This window comes from Saxophila tyrrhenica (assembly GCF_035928015.1).
Source record: "Saxophila tyrrhenica strain CCFEE 5935 chromosome Unknown scaffold_18, whole genome shotgun sequence".
Taxonomy (NCBI): domain Eukaryota; kingdom Fungi; phylum Ascomycota; class Dothideomycetes; order Mycosphaerellales; family Extremaceae; genus Saxophila; species Saxophila tyrrhenica.
This window is the reverse complement of record NW_027041750.1, coordinates 291,416-304,735: the sequence shown is the minus strand read 5'-3', so window position 1 is coordinate 304,735 and position 13,320 is coordinate 291,416. Positions and strand designations below refer to the sequence as shown.

The 13,320-nt window shown below is 56.4% G+C and overlaps 7 protein-coding genes across 7 annotated transcripts; 2 read left to right on the top strand and 5 right to left on the bottom strand.

The window, feature by feature from the left end:
- Positions 1–272: 272 nt before the first annotated feature.
- Positions 273–866, top strand: LTR77_009534 (uncharacterized protein; the record flags this gene model as incomplete). The annotated part of the gene is made up of 1 exon (XM_064806761.1): positions 273–866. One exon carries the CDS (start codon positions 273–275, stop codon positions 864–866), a length of 594 nt encoding a protein of 197 aa, XP_064655066.1.
- Positions 867–997: 131 nt separating this feature from the next.
- Positions 998–1,918, bottom strand: LTR77_009533 (uncharacterized protein; the record flags this gene model as incomplete). Its single annotated transcript, XM_064806760.1, has 3 exons — positions 998–1,101; positions 1,162–1,704; positions 1,765–1,918. 3 exons carry the CDS (start codon positions 1,916–1,918, stop codon positions 998–1,000), a joined length of 801 nt encoding a protein of 266 aa, XP_064655065.1.
- A 684-nt stretch (positions 1,919–2,602) lies between these two features.
- On the bottom strand, positions 2,603–3,803 carry cpc2 (cross-pathway control WD-repeat protein cpc2; the record flags this gene model as incomplete). The annotated part of the gene is made up of 3 exons (XM_064806759.1): positions 2,603–3,028; positions 3,225–3,669; positions 3,724–3,803. 3 exons carry the CDS (start codon positions 3,801–3,803, stop codon positions 2,603–2,605), a joined length of 951 nt encoding a protein of 316 aa, XP_064655064.1.
- Positions 3,804–4,212: 409 nt separating this feature from the next.
- YHC1 (U1 small nuclear ribonucleoprotein C) lies at positions 4,213–4,891 on the bottom strand (the record flags this gene model as incomplete). Its single annotated transcript, XM_064806758.1, has 2 exons — positions 4,213–4,499; positions 4,558–4,891. 2 exons carry the CDS (start codon positions 4,889–4,891, stop codon positions 4,213–4,215), a joined length of 621 nt encoding a protein of 206 aa, XP_064655063.1.
- A 231-nt stretch (positions 4,892–5,122) lies between these two features.
- LTR77_009530 (uncharacterized protein) lies at positions 5,123–5,629 on the top strand (the record flags this gene model as incomplete). The annotated part of the gene is made up of 2 exons (XM_064806757.1): positions 5,123–5,274; positions 5,302–5,629. 2 exons carry the CDS (start codon positions 5,123–5,125, stop codon positions 5,627–5,629), a joined length of 480 nt encoding a protein of 159 aa, XP_064655062.1.
- A 342-nt stretch (positions 5,630–5,971) lies between these two features.
- Positions 5,972–7,554, bottom strand: LTR77_009529 (uncharacterized protein; the record flags this gene model as incomplete). The annotated part of the gene is made up of 3 exons (XM_064806756.1): positions 5,972–6,162; positions 6,218–6,920; positions 6,973–7,554. The coding sequence occupies 3 exons, from the start codon at positions 7,552–7,554 to the stop codon at positions 5,972–5,974; spliced, it is 1,476 nt and encodes a 491-aa protein (XP_064655061.1).
- A 1,153-nt stretch (positions 7,555–8,707) lies between these two features.
- Positions 8,708–12,775, bottom strand: PRP24 (Splicing factor; the record flags this gene model as incomplete). The annotated part of the gene is made up of 2 exons (XM_064806755.1): positions 8,708–12,315; positions 12,379–12,775. 2 exons carry the CDS (start codon positions 12,773–12,775, stop codon positions 8,708–8,710), a joined length of 4,005 nt encoding a protein of 1,334 aa, XP_064655060.1.
- Positions 12,776–13,320: the final 545 nt, after the last annotated feature.

Genomic DNA, 13,320 nt, shown 5'->3' with positions numbered 1-13,320 from the left:
TTCGATGAAACGTTCGCTTTCGAGCCATTCCTGGCACTCTCCTACACCTGGGGAAGCAATACTGTGCATGAGGATATCACGGTGCACGGCCATACGCTTTCCGTCCGGCAGAACTTGGCAGCCTTCCTATGTCAGTTCCGTAAACAGAAGCCAGAGTCACCGATATTCGTTGACGCCGTCTGTATCTCACAAGAGGACAGCTGGACAGTATCAATCCCCATGAAGGTCTGGAAGCTGTTTATTTTGATGGCAATAGCTTCTCCATGCCTTCAATGGCGCCAAGTGACTGGACAGACGATGAAAATGAGATGTATAGGAGCGAGTTCGAGCGCCTGGCTTCACTTTGGCACAAACAGCCATACGATCTCTACCATCGCCCCTTCAGCCTCCTTAACATCGTCCCCGACCTGTACTGGGACGTCCGCAAAGAACGAGACGAACCAGCCAGACGTAAGTCCCGCAAGAGCGGGCAAGGGTTTACTTCGACTTTTCCTGGACAGGGCAGATCTGAACAGTGGACTCACTGGATACTAACCACGAAGCACTACTTCGAGCTCAGGCAGACCAGCACATACATGAGCCCACAGGGTACCCTAGCCCAAGGACTGGAGAAATACGCACTCAGGCGAAAGTTCTTCATTACGAAGAAAGGTTACTTTGGCCTTGGCCCCTCGAATGTCCGGCCGAGTGATCGTATTGCGGTCTTGTTCGGTGTTTCTGCGCCGATAGTGATGCGCACTGAGGAGGCTGGCTCTCCAGGTAAAAGAGTGATTGGTGAGATCTATGTCCACGACATTATGCACTGCGAGGTCATCGAGGAATGGCAAAATGGGCACGTGGAGGCTGGCAAGATACTGTTGCGCTGATGGCATTACAATGCCGTCTCCATTTGTATGCTGCCCTTCGACTACCATGAGCTGATTCCCGAGTTCTGGATCATCGCTCGCTGTCCCGAACCCCAGCGCTGGCCGCAGCGTCCAGTCCCTCAGCACCATGACTACACAGGCACGCTCGCAACAGCCTGGTTCATTTCGGAAAGAAACTTGAAGGTCTTCCTCTTGAGTGCCACGTACCCGTCCGAGTACGCAATACGATCCTCCTCTGCTTTGTGTCAGCCAGACTACATATCACTAGGACATGGCTAGCAGCAGAAAGACTTACCAAAGAACGCCTTCACCCAAGCCTTCGGCGCAGCCTCCGCATCAAAATCCCACAACGTCGTCAGGTACAATGCAGTCGTACCAATCGAGCCCACGACCTGCGCTTCCGAAGCATTGAAAGTGGGATTTACAGCTTTGGCAGCAACCTGCCGCGCCGCACGCGCTTTGGCCGCAGTCTCGACAGTCACATAAGCATCGTCTTCACCGTAATCATCAAGACCCAGATCCGCGGCGACAGGAGCGAACACACTAGCATCGTAGTGCAGATCATCTCCGAAATAAAAGTCATTCCTCGACTGGCTCCCATCAGCCTCGATCGCGTCGTGTCGGGCGAGGTCTTGGAGGTTGATCGTCAGGGATGAGCCGGTTGTCGAGAGCTTGAACGTCTCGTTCGCCATGAGGAAGGCGTCGAGGTAGACGTTGGGGCCGAAGTTGTAGGCGTTGGTTGCGGCGGACTGGATCTGCTCGTAGCTGATGTCTTTGCCGGAGCGAGGGAGCCAGCCGTGGTTGGCTAGGGCGTTGAGGCCGGGGCAGGGTGAGCGACCTAAGCAATGGGTGAGCTCTCGTGCCGGGACTGAAGTTGGAGCTGGGTTGTGTTACTTACTGTCGAAAGGTCCTGGGGGAGACCACTCATGGCCCAGAGGGTCGCCGCCATGTCCGTCGTCATGATCATGCCATGGAGGTTGACGAGGCGGTGGATGGGCGAGCGTCACAGCGATGCTGCAGAACGTCGCAAGAGCCGTTATGACTGGAGCCATAGCAGGAGAAATGGTGTTTGGGTAGTAGTCTTGACAAGTCGAGAGTAATCGCCTTTAGGTACGCCTGTATTGGCCGGCTCATATATCTACTCTGCTACCGCATTATCCAGGCAGTGCTTCTCCACTATCGAATGGTGAAAGAGGCTCGTGGTGAAGACATCGCTCTAACGGTAGGTGTATCTCCAGTGAGGTTGTTCTCGTTCTCGTTCCGTGTCTGCTTGTGGATTTCCACGCGCACTAACTTTCCCGTTGAGTCGTCTCGTTTTCGTTCCCGTTCAGGTCAAGGACGTGCGTGTTGACGATGCAATGGCTTCCTTTCAATCAATACCTACAATGATATCACGCCGCCGTCTTTATAAAGCCTACGATCGGTGTGTTAGTAGTAAGGCCTCTCAATTCCTTCATTTCTCCAGCATGGGTCACGCAATCTGGGTTGATTAAGCAGCTGCAGTTTTGAGAATGAACATCTTTCTTGTTTCGAAGCTAGCCATGTACGTGCTACAAAACCATTTCAGCACGTGCACCGCATCGACCTTTCCTCGGAAGTCGCTGTACTCCAGCCCTTCACGCTCGCAAAGCCAGCGATCCTCGTATCGAGCTATCATCGTGCCATACTGTTCCCACGTCTTCTCGCTTCTTCACTCTTGAGAGATCTCTCGAGCATGTGCATAGCAAGCCACACGCTTAAGCGCGGCTCATGACACCCCAGGCCCGAATCTTGTTGTCGGTGTACCCAGCGAAAAGCGTCTGGCCGTCCGCACTCCACGCCAAGCTGATGCACTCCGGGTCACGAGCCTTCTTGCCCACGTCCATGTAGTCAGGCTTCAACTCGTCAACCTTGCTCTTCTTCTCGAGGTCGAAGATGATGATGGAGCTCGAGGTGGCGGCGCAGAGCCAGTAGCGGTTCGGGGAGAAGCCGAGGGCGTGGATCTCGTCACCGGCAGTGAGAGAGTAGAGGTGCTTGGACTCGTTGAGGTCCCAGAGCATGGTGGTGCCGTCCTTGCCGCCGCTGGCGCAGAGCGAGCCGTCGGGAGAGATAGTGACGGTGTTGATATAGCCGGTGTGGCCGACGTGGTCGGTTTGGATGCGGCAGGTGGCGAGCTCCCAGACCTGACGTATTAAAGTCAGCGTTGGTTCTTTGGCTATCATGCCGCTGAAGAAGGTGCAGTGGTGCAAAATCAGTGCGCCGGTGAAGGCAAAAAAATGTGTCTCATGAGCTGACTCAAAGGCCAGCTTCTGAAGTAGCAAATACTTAAAGTACGGCATCATATCAAGTCATGAAGGTGGAGGAAAACCGCAAACATACCTTGACGTACTTGTCCCAGCCGGCAGAGACGATGACCGGGTTCTGCGGGTTCGGGCTGAAGCGCACACAGCTGACCCACTCGGTGTGACCCTTGTCGGTGATGGTGAACTTGCAGTCGCCGAGAGTGTTCCACAGCTTGATGGTGCGGTCGCGGGAGCCGCTGACGATCTGGCGGTTGTCGGCAGAGAAGGAGACGGAGAGGACGTCGTTTGTGTGGCCCACGAAGCGACGAGTGGTCTGGCCGGTGCTCAGCTCCCACAGGCGAAGGGTCTTGTCCCAGGACGAGCTCAGGGCGTAGGCACCGTCGGAGGAGATGACGCAGTCGGAGACGATGTGCGAGTGACCGTGAAGGCTGCGCTTCGGGTAGCCGTACGAGGTGTCGTCGCGGGTGAGGTTCCAGATGATGAGGGACTTGTCGCGGGAGCCCGATAGGAGCATGTTGGGGCTGCGAAACAATTAGCCAGGTGAACGACTGCACATGAATGCAGATCCTGCTCACTTCTCCAGCGAGGTAGCCAAGCTGGTGACCCAGCCGGAGTGGCCCTCGAGGGTGCCGCGGAGGACAAGTTGCTCAGACATGATCGCGGTGGTGGGTTGAGCTGGTGAAAGGTCGGTGTGTGAGTGGTGAAGTTCGGTGGTGGAAGAGTTGCGGGTTGTGAAGAGGTGTGCCGTGCTGGTCTGGTGTTACAAATTGAAGGTGCGGAGCGAATTGGTGCCAAGATTGAAACCCCGGACCGAACTTCCTCATCGGCTATGGCATCTGTGAACAGGACGATGTGATGAACAGCGGGAACACTGCTGTGAACGGACGCTGAAACACGTAGAAGGCTTAGTGACCGCTCAGTTTCGGATCTCCGCTGTAGGAGAAGACCTACTGATGCCCATGACTCCTCGCTAATAGCACGTTGCCCGCCTCCAGAACAAGCTCCCCTTCGTATATAAGACTCTCTCACGCTTTTCTGTACCTATCTCACTTTGTAGTCTCTTCTTACCTCCCCTGCATATGCGGAGGCGGACTCATCTGCGGTGGATACCCTGGCGGACCTCCTCCACGTGACCCTGGTCCTGGCGCGGGGCTCTGCTGGGGAGGATACATGCCTGGCTGAAAATGCGGAGGCATAGGTGGCATTCCCGGCGGCATCCCTTGGGGCATATTCGGCGGTGGGAAGGGTGGCATGTTGCCTTGGCCAGGCGAGCCAGCTTGGCCAGGAGGACCGAAGCCTGGAGGCATGCCTTGTGGTAGTGCTGGAAATCCTGGTGGAAGTGGTGGCATGCCTGTTCATACCATCGTTAGCTACTACGTCATTGCTCTATTCCCGCGCATAGTACTCACCCTGCGGCATCCCTGCAAACCCTGGCGGCCCTCCAGGCATCGGCGGCCCCCCATACCCAGGCGGTCCTCCAGGAGGCCCTCCCATTCCCGGTGGCCCTCCCATTCCTGGCATACCCGGCGCGTTCTGCAGCATCGGATTGCTTGTGCTCTGTCCAGCGTCGTTGTATGAGTTTGTGATCGAGTCAATGACACTCTGCGCCTTCTCGTGCCCGATTTGCTGGTAGTATTCGACGACGTTGCGGAGGTGGTTGCGCCCGGTGTTGTGCGCCTTGCGCACGCTCATCGAGTCGTGCGTCAGGTAGACGTCGCAGTAGTCGCAGAAGAATTTCGGCATGGTTATGGTGTTGTTGGGGGATGTGAAGAGGAAGAGGTTCGAAGATCTTCCAGAGAGCTTTCGGGGACTCAGACACGTGATTTGGCGAGCTAGCGCGTGCTAGCGCGGACTTTGTGCTGATGGCGGGGTTTCGCGATTCGCATCTCCAACTTCAATCTCAAATACATCTGCTGTACACAACCACCATGCGCAAGCGATCCAGGAGAAGGCCATAGCATACCCAAGATCACCATGGCCACTCAAATACCCGCGAACTCAGTCTGGTCAGCAATGACCTACGTGCCTCCACGTGGCCGCTGCAACTACAAGACATCGCTCATGTCGCCCGCCTGTCCATGCTTACGCTTCATGCTACACCCGGTCAAAGCCGCGACGAGCTTCGAGTGCGATGGATGCAACCACCATGCCAGCTTTCACTCGCTGGAGAACCCGGCCGAGGATGCTGTACTAAGGAAGTGGGAGGCTGAAGAAGCGGAGGTGAAGCAACAAGCCAAGAGTGGGCAGAAGCAGGTTACCGGAGGTGCGCCTGCGAAGAAGCGGAGGAGAGTGGCGGAAAAGGAAGAAGAGCAAGTTGGACAGAGGGTGATCGAGCTGCTGGATGACGGACATGAGGAGGACGGGATGTTGGCAAGGACGATGGCGCTGTTTGGAGGTGGCAGTGATACTGCTGCTGGCGCTGGCGATGCTGAGGTGACAAGGACCTCCAGACCAAGACGACGAAAAAAAGGCGTCGACTGAAGGGCAGGCCGAATGGGTTTGAATAAGATAACAGGAAGGCATCAAAGCCACGAGTGTATCGGGAGGTCTGGCGCCGCCACTGCGCACACTCCTGTAGAAGACGATACTACAACACCCCTTGGATGCCCGATTCGCGATAGATCACGCGGAGACGAAGGAATCCCATGGAGCGCGATGCCAACGCCAATGTACAATCTGTGGACAAAACGGCTGTCTGCGTAGGTAATATGGATTCTGTGCTCGACGTACAGATTATTCTATGAACAAAGGGTATCATGTACAATCATTCTCTCCTCGAGGAATCCGTCACTGCATCCAGGACCACTCTAAGAGCGCACGCATTCACTCCCTCTCCTCCCGGAAGTCGGTCTGCAACAAATCCTCATCTCCAGGCATGATGAACGGCTTGATTTTCGGTAGCCGATTCAGCGTATCCTCGGAGAAGCCAAGATGATCCTGAACAACCTGCTTCGGTGTCAAGCCCAGCCACTGTGCGACGGAGATGTCGTTGTAGACGTCCGCTTGAAGAACCTCTGCAGCAACGCGTTAGTACCAGCCATGGCTCTACACAGCTAAATTCAGACTTACCAAGATACACCAGATCCTCCGTCCCTGTATTCTCGATATAATGCGCGTTGGGCACGGGCACATATCCAACATCACCCGCCTGGAAATCAAATGTCTGTCCGCTGTCTGGCGCCATGTACACCGTCAAACGACCCTGGCCAGCCAAGAAAAAGCTCCACTCATCGGAAGTCGTATGCCAGTGCAGTTCACGCATGGCGCCAGGCTTGATGGTGAACAGCGCGGATGCGAAGTTGTACGCCGAAGGGAACGTAACGGGATCGATGATCTTGACGCTTCCGCCTGGGACTTCGTAGGCTTGCTGTTGGCTCAGGTGGTAGGAGTAAGTATTCGCCTTCGGGATGATGCCAGCTGGACCAGTGCTGTTCTGCTCGGAGATGTTCTTCGGGGCTGGCGTGCCGGGGAAGATGTACAGCTCGCCTTCAGGGATGTTATCGAAAGCGCTTGTGTTCACCCGCAAGTCCTTCGCGAGGACGGACTTGGGGTTGCGCTGGAAGAGCTCGCTGACTAGGAAGGTTGCGTCCTCGCTGAAGTCTCCCTCGTCGAAGACGAGCAGGAACTCGACACCGGACTCCAAGGCTTGGATGCTGTGCGGCTTGCCGGAGGGGAAGAACCAGACGTCGCCGGCTTGGAGGTCATCGACGAAGACACGGCCAGCTTCGTCCATCGCTTGAACGCGAACGGAACCGTTCATGATGTAGGACCACTGGTGCTCTGTTAGCGCCTGCGAGAGGCTAGAAGTGTCCTGCACGACTCACCTCATTCGCAGAATGCCAGTGCAACTCCCGATATGCATTCGGCTCAAGCCGCATGTCCACACCCGCCATCGCCTTGGCCACGGGCAGTTCGTCGGTGTTCTGCTGTCTCGTATACCCGCTGTTCTTCAGACCATGTCGGTTGTGCGAAAGACCCATTGGCCACTTTGCATTCGGCAGACCGCCCATGTCTGTACCAGGAGGAGCATAGAGATCAGGGTTCTGACGCTCGATCTCTCGATCTCGTGGACCGGGATCTGTAGGCGCTTGGCTGCCTCCGCGGATGGGTTGCGGATTCTCGACATCAGCAAGGTCCAGGTAGAGGCCTAAATCCGGATCTTGCTTCTGGGCTGACGCGAGCTCGAACTCGTCTTGTGGGATGACGGTGGAGTCTTCGTAGTCTACTGGATTTGCAGAGTCGTAGCCAGCGAGGGACTTGGAGCCGCGCAGCTGGCCGCTCGATCCCGCGGGGCCGATTGGAGTTTGGGTAGGTACATCGGCGGCACGCTTGTCGACGCGGTTGGGGACTGGACCTGCCAGAGCCTGCGACAGGAGTGCCGCTGCTGCGAGGAAGTGGGTAAGCATCTTTGCACCGACAACGAGAAGATGACAAGGGCAAAGAGAGGTTATAAGCTGTCGAAAAGTTACGACCTACTGTGCAAGCGGCGAGATGAAGTCTTATAAACAACCCAGGTGCTCTGCGATCTACCGACCCAGGATGCGATCTATGACCTAGGAGCTACGACGGCCTGGAGAGTGCAGATGCCGCCACCTGCTGGAGGTACTTTCGTCGCGGCTGTTGCGTGTTGCGTAGGTCAATCTGTCAATGTGCCGGTGTTGACGTCCGCATGGACGTAACGAAAAAGCCACGATATGTTGACGTCAACTCATCGATAAAATCTCGCGCATGGTCCTCCATCTTTAGGCGGTTGCTCTCTGCTTCTTGGCTTTTTGCATGGACTGGACAGCATCGCCATGTCGCGCTCCTTCTCCGCCGTTGCCGATGCATGGAAAGGACCGCGAGTAGCAGCGGTAGGTTTTCTTTCGTTCATTGCCGTGAAGGCTGACGACAGAAGCTCAGAAGGCAGATGTCGATCGTTCAGGAACCCGGTATGCATGAAGTGGATCTCATCTGCAACATCCGCCTCCAGGACAATCTTGTGGATCTGTCGACAACGGTCGGAGATAAAACTTTGTCCCGGGCAGTTGTCGTCTGGTTGGTGCTATTGTAATAACTGTCCTCGAGCTGTCGTAGGCTGTACAGTTGCGCGGTTTTATGCGTTGTCGACGCCATTCCAACCTTTTTCGAAACATCTTCTGTACGTACTGGGGGACCACGAGTGACTGTCGTAGACGCGAAACCGAACTACAGCAACGTACCCATGATACCATGCCACACAACCCGCACACGACGTTGCCGGGCGTCCAGTACGATCGTCGACAGGGAACAAATCTTCGAGATGAGGTCAAGATGTCGGCTGAAAGTCGATCGTTCGGGACCAAGCTTCGGCAGACAACCTTGAGGCGACGAAGAGAAATGCTTGGCCCATGTTAATTCGATGTCACTTTCACTGGATATACCGTATGTGCCGCGTCTGTGATGAATGATGGATGGTGAGAGGGAAAGTCGGAGTAGATTATTGACGAGACACAAGAACAGACTTGGTAGACGTGGTTGGGCCTGTAATCGCACACACTGCAGGACGCATATCTATCCACAACATTACACTTTAACGTCCTACTCCACAGCCTCCTTCCCCTTCACAAACATCGACCTGAAGTCCGCGTTACTCTTCGCCCCCACCTTCTCCACCCCCTCCGCCTCACCCCCACCACCACTCTTCCCGGCCCCAAACCCAGCCCCCCTCTTAAATCCCAAACCCCCCCTCCTCCCCCCACGCTGCCCCGGTCTCGCAACCCCAGCCGGCGCCATCCCGCCAAACCCATCCTTACTCACCTTCCCACCTACCACCCCAGCCCCCTCCTTCCCCTCAGCAGCCTGCCTCTTCCTCACCTTCGCAAGCAAATCCCCCACATCCCCCGTTCGCACCCCGTCCCCAAGCGAAGCACAATCCACCCCCTGCCGCACGTGAAACGCATCCTTCACATTCGCAAACTCCACGATCGCGCCCGCGTCGCCCCGGCGCATTTGGATCTTCACCAGCGGACCGTACGCTTCCATCGCCGCGCGCACGCGGGCGTCGTTGACGGTGTCCGGGAGGTTGAGGACGGCGATCTTGCGCTCTTTGGCCGTTTTCCAGGCGTCGTCTTGTTGGGCTGAGGCCATTGAGACGTCTGAGCCACGGCGGCCGTTCGCTGCGTCGGCAGGTTCTGGGGATAAGGAGGCGCCGCCTTGTTTGATGATGACGTCCTCTTTCCTTGCGCGTTCGCGAGGGTCCGCCCGGCCTTTGGCGGACGAGAGCTCGACGTGCAAGATGCGGTCGCGGAAGGGTTTATTGTCCGCTTCAAGCGCGGCATTGGCTTCCGTGGTGCTGGAGAAGACGATGAAGCCGGTGCCGGTGCGTTTGCCGTTGACGAGCTTGACCATGTTCATGTGCACGACGGAGCCGTACTGCTCGAAGAAGGTTTTGATGTCGTCGTCGGAGGCTTCGCGGTGGAGGTTCTTGACGAAGAGTTCGCGGCCTTCTGCTTGTGCGCCGGAGCGCTGTTTTTTGGCGTCTGGGTCGGAGATCTTTGCGAGGAGTTTGTGGCTGCCATCCAGCATTTTGTTGTCCATCGCTGCCTCGGCGGCTTTCGCCATTTCTGTGGTGAGGAATTGCACGTAGCAGAAGCGTCGCCTGTTCTCGTACTTGAGTGATGGCAGACGAACGCTGATGATCTCGCCGTAGCTCGCAAACAGCTTGCGGATGGCAGCTTCATCGTACTCGGGCGGGTAGTTGGTGACGTAGAGCGTGCTCTGGCTGCCGCCCTGGATGCGCACCTCACTGCCGTTCAGGTCTCTGCCATTCCGCGTCTTTGCGGCGAGTACATCTTCATGGCTCTCGAACTCGACAATGGCCATGGCGGTGGTAGTCGCCCTGTCTTCCAACCACGTGACAGAAACTATCGTACCAACATCCTTGAAGAACTTCCTGACGTCAAGCTCCTGTACATCAGCCGGCAGATTCTTCACCGTGATCGTGTTGTTCTCGCGATCGCGCTTGACCTGGGCAGAAGCAGATCCAGAAGGCTCTCCAAAGCCCGATGCCGGCTCTTCTCCGTTGGTAATCTTGGCCTTTTTGTCGCTGGTGCCGTTTGTCAAGGCATCGTCTTCTCGTTTCCTCTTCTCTCTTCCTTGTACTGCGCTTGCGTTTGCAGCATCGGTCGCAGGAGCTTGGTACACTGCTGGCTGCGCCGCGGCTTCTTCAGCTTCCTTAGCCCTTCGAATCGCCAGTCCTCTCGAAAACTCTCTCGATTGCACAAGGGCCGCACGCAACTTCTCGCCTGACTCGTGCTGCTGAAAGTGGTTCAAGTACGTGCTCAAGATTTTCTCCGGCTCATCCAGGCTTCGCTGGCTCAGCGCTTGTTGCGCCACAGCAGTAGCTTTGTCAGGTCCGTTATTCGCCGTCTCAACCCGATGCTTGTCAGCCATCCGGTCAAAGCCCCACAGCCACAGTTCCCAATTGTAATATGTCAGCCAGAACTCAGCGACGTTCTTCTGCTTGTCTGCGAGCGCTCTGTAGATTCCGCGGGCGTCTTCGAAGCGGCGTGCTTCCGATAGAAACTTGATCTGGATGCGCTCGAGTCGGTACAATGGATCGCCGTGGAAGTCTTTGCCATAGATCCTGGTACCAGCTTGTTGGATGTCCTCCAGCGCCATGGTGATGCCGACTTCTGCTGTGTCGAGATCATCCTCTGAGCAGTTCGGTCGGAACGCATGCCGGCGTAGATAGCTGCACCACTGTATCAGCACTTTGACCAGCTCCTCCATACCGCCAATATCAAGCAGTCCAGAGTTGGTCGCACGATGTTTGATCTTCTCGATGTCTTCGCGAGACATGCCCTCCACATCTGATTGCAGGATCCACCTTGCCCACAGATCTCCGGACCATGGACAATGATTAACTGCTCGCTCAATCAGTGCTACGACCGATGTTGGCGCTTTGGCGGTGATGATGTAGTCCACATAGTCCAACCACCAATCCACGTAGGTCGGAAAGCGGAGCAAAGCTCGTTCATACACGGCACACCTGAGGTGGCCATCGAACGGGCCTTGCTGCTTGGGCTTCTTTGAGATCTTCTTCTCCAATTCCAGGTATTGCGCGAATGCATTGAAAGCTTCCATGCGGTTGTCACCTTCAACCGCTCTTCTGAGGTTGAGTTCCTGTTCTTCACGCAGACCCATTGCGCGCTTTGCAGGGCCAGCCAACTCAGTGACATCTCGCATTACTGATTCCCAATCATTGCTTCGATGGCGTGAAACCAGTGGCCAGAACGCTTGCGCAGTATCCTCCCACACGATATGCGGTGTCTGCAGCCGCTGTACAAACAGAGTGAACAGCTGGTCCACATCTTTCGGTGCTGCCGTATCAGGGAAACTTTCCTGAACGAGCTGTGCGAAAGGGTCCCACAGAAGCTGGCTTTCGTCCATTCGCCACTGAGTTGCAGCTTGTCCCTTTTCGAGAATGCCCAGCATCATATCGCGGGTGAAGAGCTCGCGGCAGACCTCCTTGTCCTCCTCAGTCCAACCGCTTTGGTCGGCGCCATCCAGATTGTTGCAATCGGCGTAGTTCGAGGAGACATAGTCAACCCACATGCGCCACAGCTTCACTGAAGCCGGCTCGCTCTCCACCGCTTTCTCGAAGAGCTCAGTCAAAGTGGTGCGCTCCTCCCATGAAGAAGCCAGTAGCATCTCATCAGAAAGCCATTCAACCCACAGATCTTCGCCAAGCGCAAAACGACTTTTCATCGCCTCGCGCGCCTGACGTAGTTCGGTAAGAAAGCTGTAAGCTTTGGGATCTCGTGGCGTGGTCCCATTGCTATCGGCAGGCGGATAGACGTGCGCGAGAAAGCCTTTGTGGAGTAGGGCGATGAGTTGGACATGCGAGTCGTAGGCCCAGGAGTTCTCATTCAGATGTTGGAGGAGCTCAGTGACGGTGGCCGACTCTGTTTCTGATAGAGCCGCGGACTCGAAGGTGCGCGGTGGCGGCGTGGAGGATGGGGCTTCCGCCATGGTGATATCTGCAAGTGACTGGCCAGAGGAGTTGCGGAAAGGAGCAGGACGGCCGCCCTGATTGGGGTTGATGAGAGATGGTGAGCGTGAGTCCTGCTTGGTAGTAGATCGTGGTATGCCGTTCAAAGAGGATGCGCGAGTCGCTTGGTGGCGATTTTGCATAGATGCCAAGTCTGGAAGGAGCGATGTCAGTTCATGTAGAAGCAAACCTCACCTAAGAACTTCTCTGTACATACCAGCCAATGTCTCCATCTGCGGGGTCGACGAGACCCGATGCGCAACTACAGGCCGCTGCTGGCTTGATGAATGCCCATGGTATGAGGGAGAGTCTTGCGCAGGTGCTGGATTGCTGGTCGGTGTCGCTCGCGCAGCAGGTCGAAAGCCCGGCGCCGCAGGCACAGGCGCAGACTGCCGTGGAAAGGCGCGTTGATTCTTGCTGGGCGAGTCGTACGCTGACGATGGGCGCGAAGATGGCGTCGATGTTGCGCCTTCAGGCGAGCGTCGAACTTCCTGGCTCAAGCCGGACGTCGTTCGTTTGCCACCCGCTGGCCGTGCCCTTGGAGGTGGGTTGGACGGTGGCTCTTCAGGCGTTGCGGGCGACTCGCTGGGCGAGAGGAGGGAGTTGATGTTCATCTCGAGCTCGCGATGGCCAGACGGCCGCTGCTCATGGCCTGCTGCGCTGCGGCGGCCTGCTTCCGTCTCAGGGTCTGAACTCCCTGAGGCTCTGCGCGCGACTCAGGCTACAACGGACGCTGTTTGCCGCCAACAAGGGTGTCGAACGGCGGTTCTATTAGGTGATCACGATGAAGCGCAGATGAGGCAGTGGGCATGAGGGTAGGCGCTATGGACACGAGCACACAGGCCAACAGGAGTGTGTGTCCTCGCCGGAGGAGACGCCGCTCGTGCTCCACCAGGGCTCGAGCCTAGATGGGCCGGATGCTGCCTCTAACGCTTTCGGCGGCGACGACAAGTCTCTATACCACTGCGGCTATCTTCAAGATCCCGCCAAGACGAGGGCATGATTGTTGCGCGGTGTCATAGAAAAGCCAGTTCTATGTCCCTGCATGGCACCGCACCGTAAGTAGGAAGATGGGGATGGTTGTTACTAAACTCGCTTCACATTTGAACTTCTCGGGATCTCGGGGGTTTTGCCGGCACCGTGCGCTTGTAGAACTACA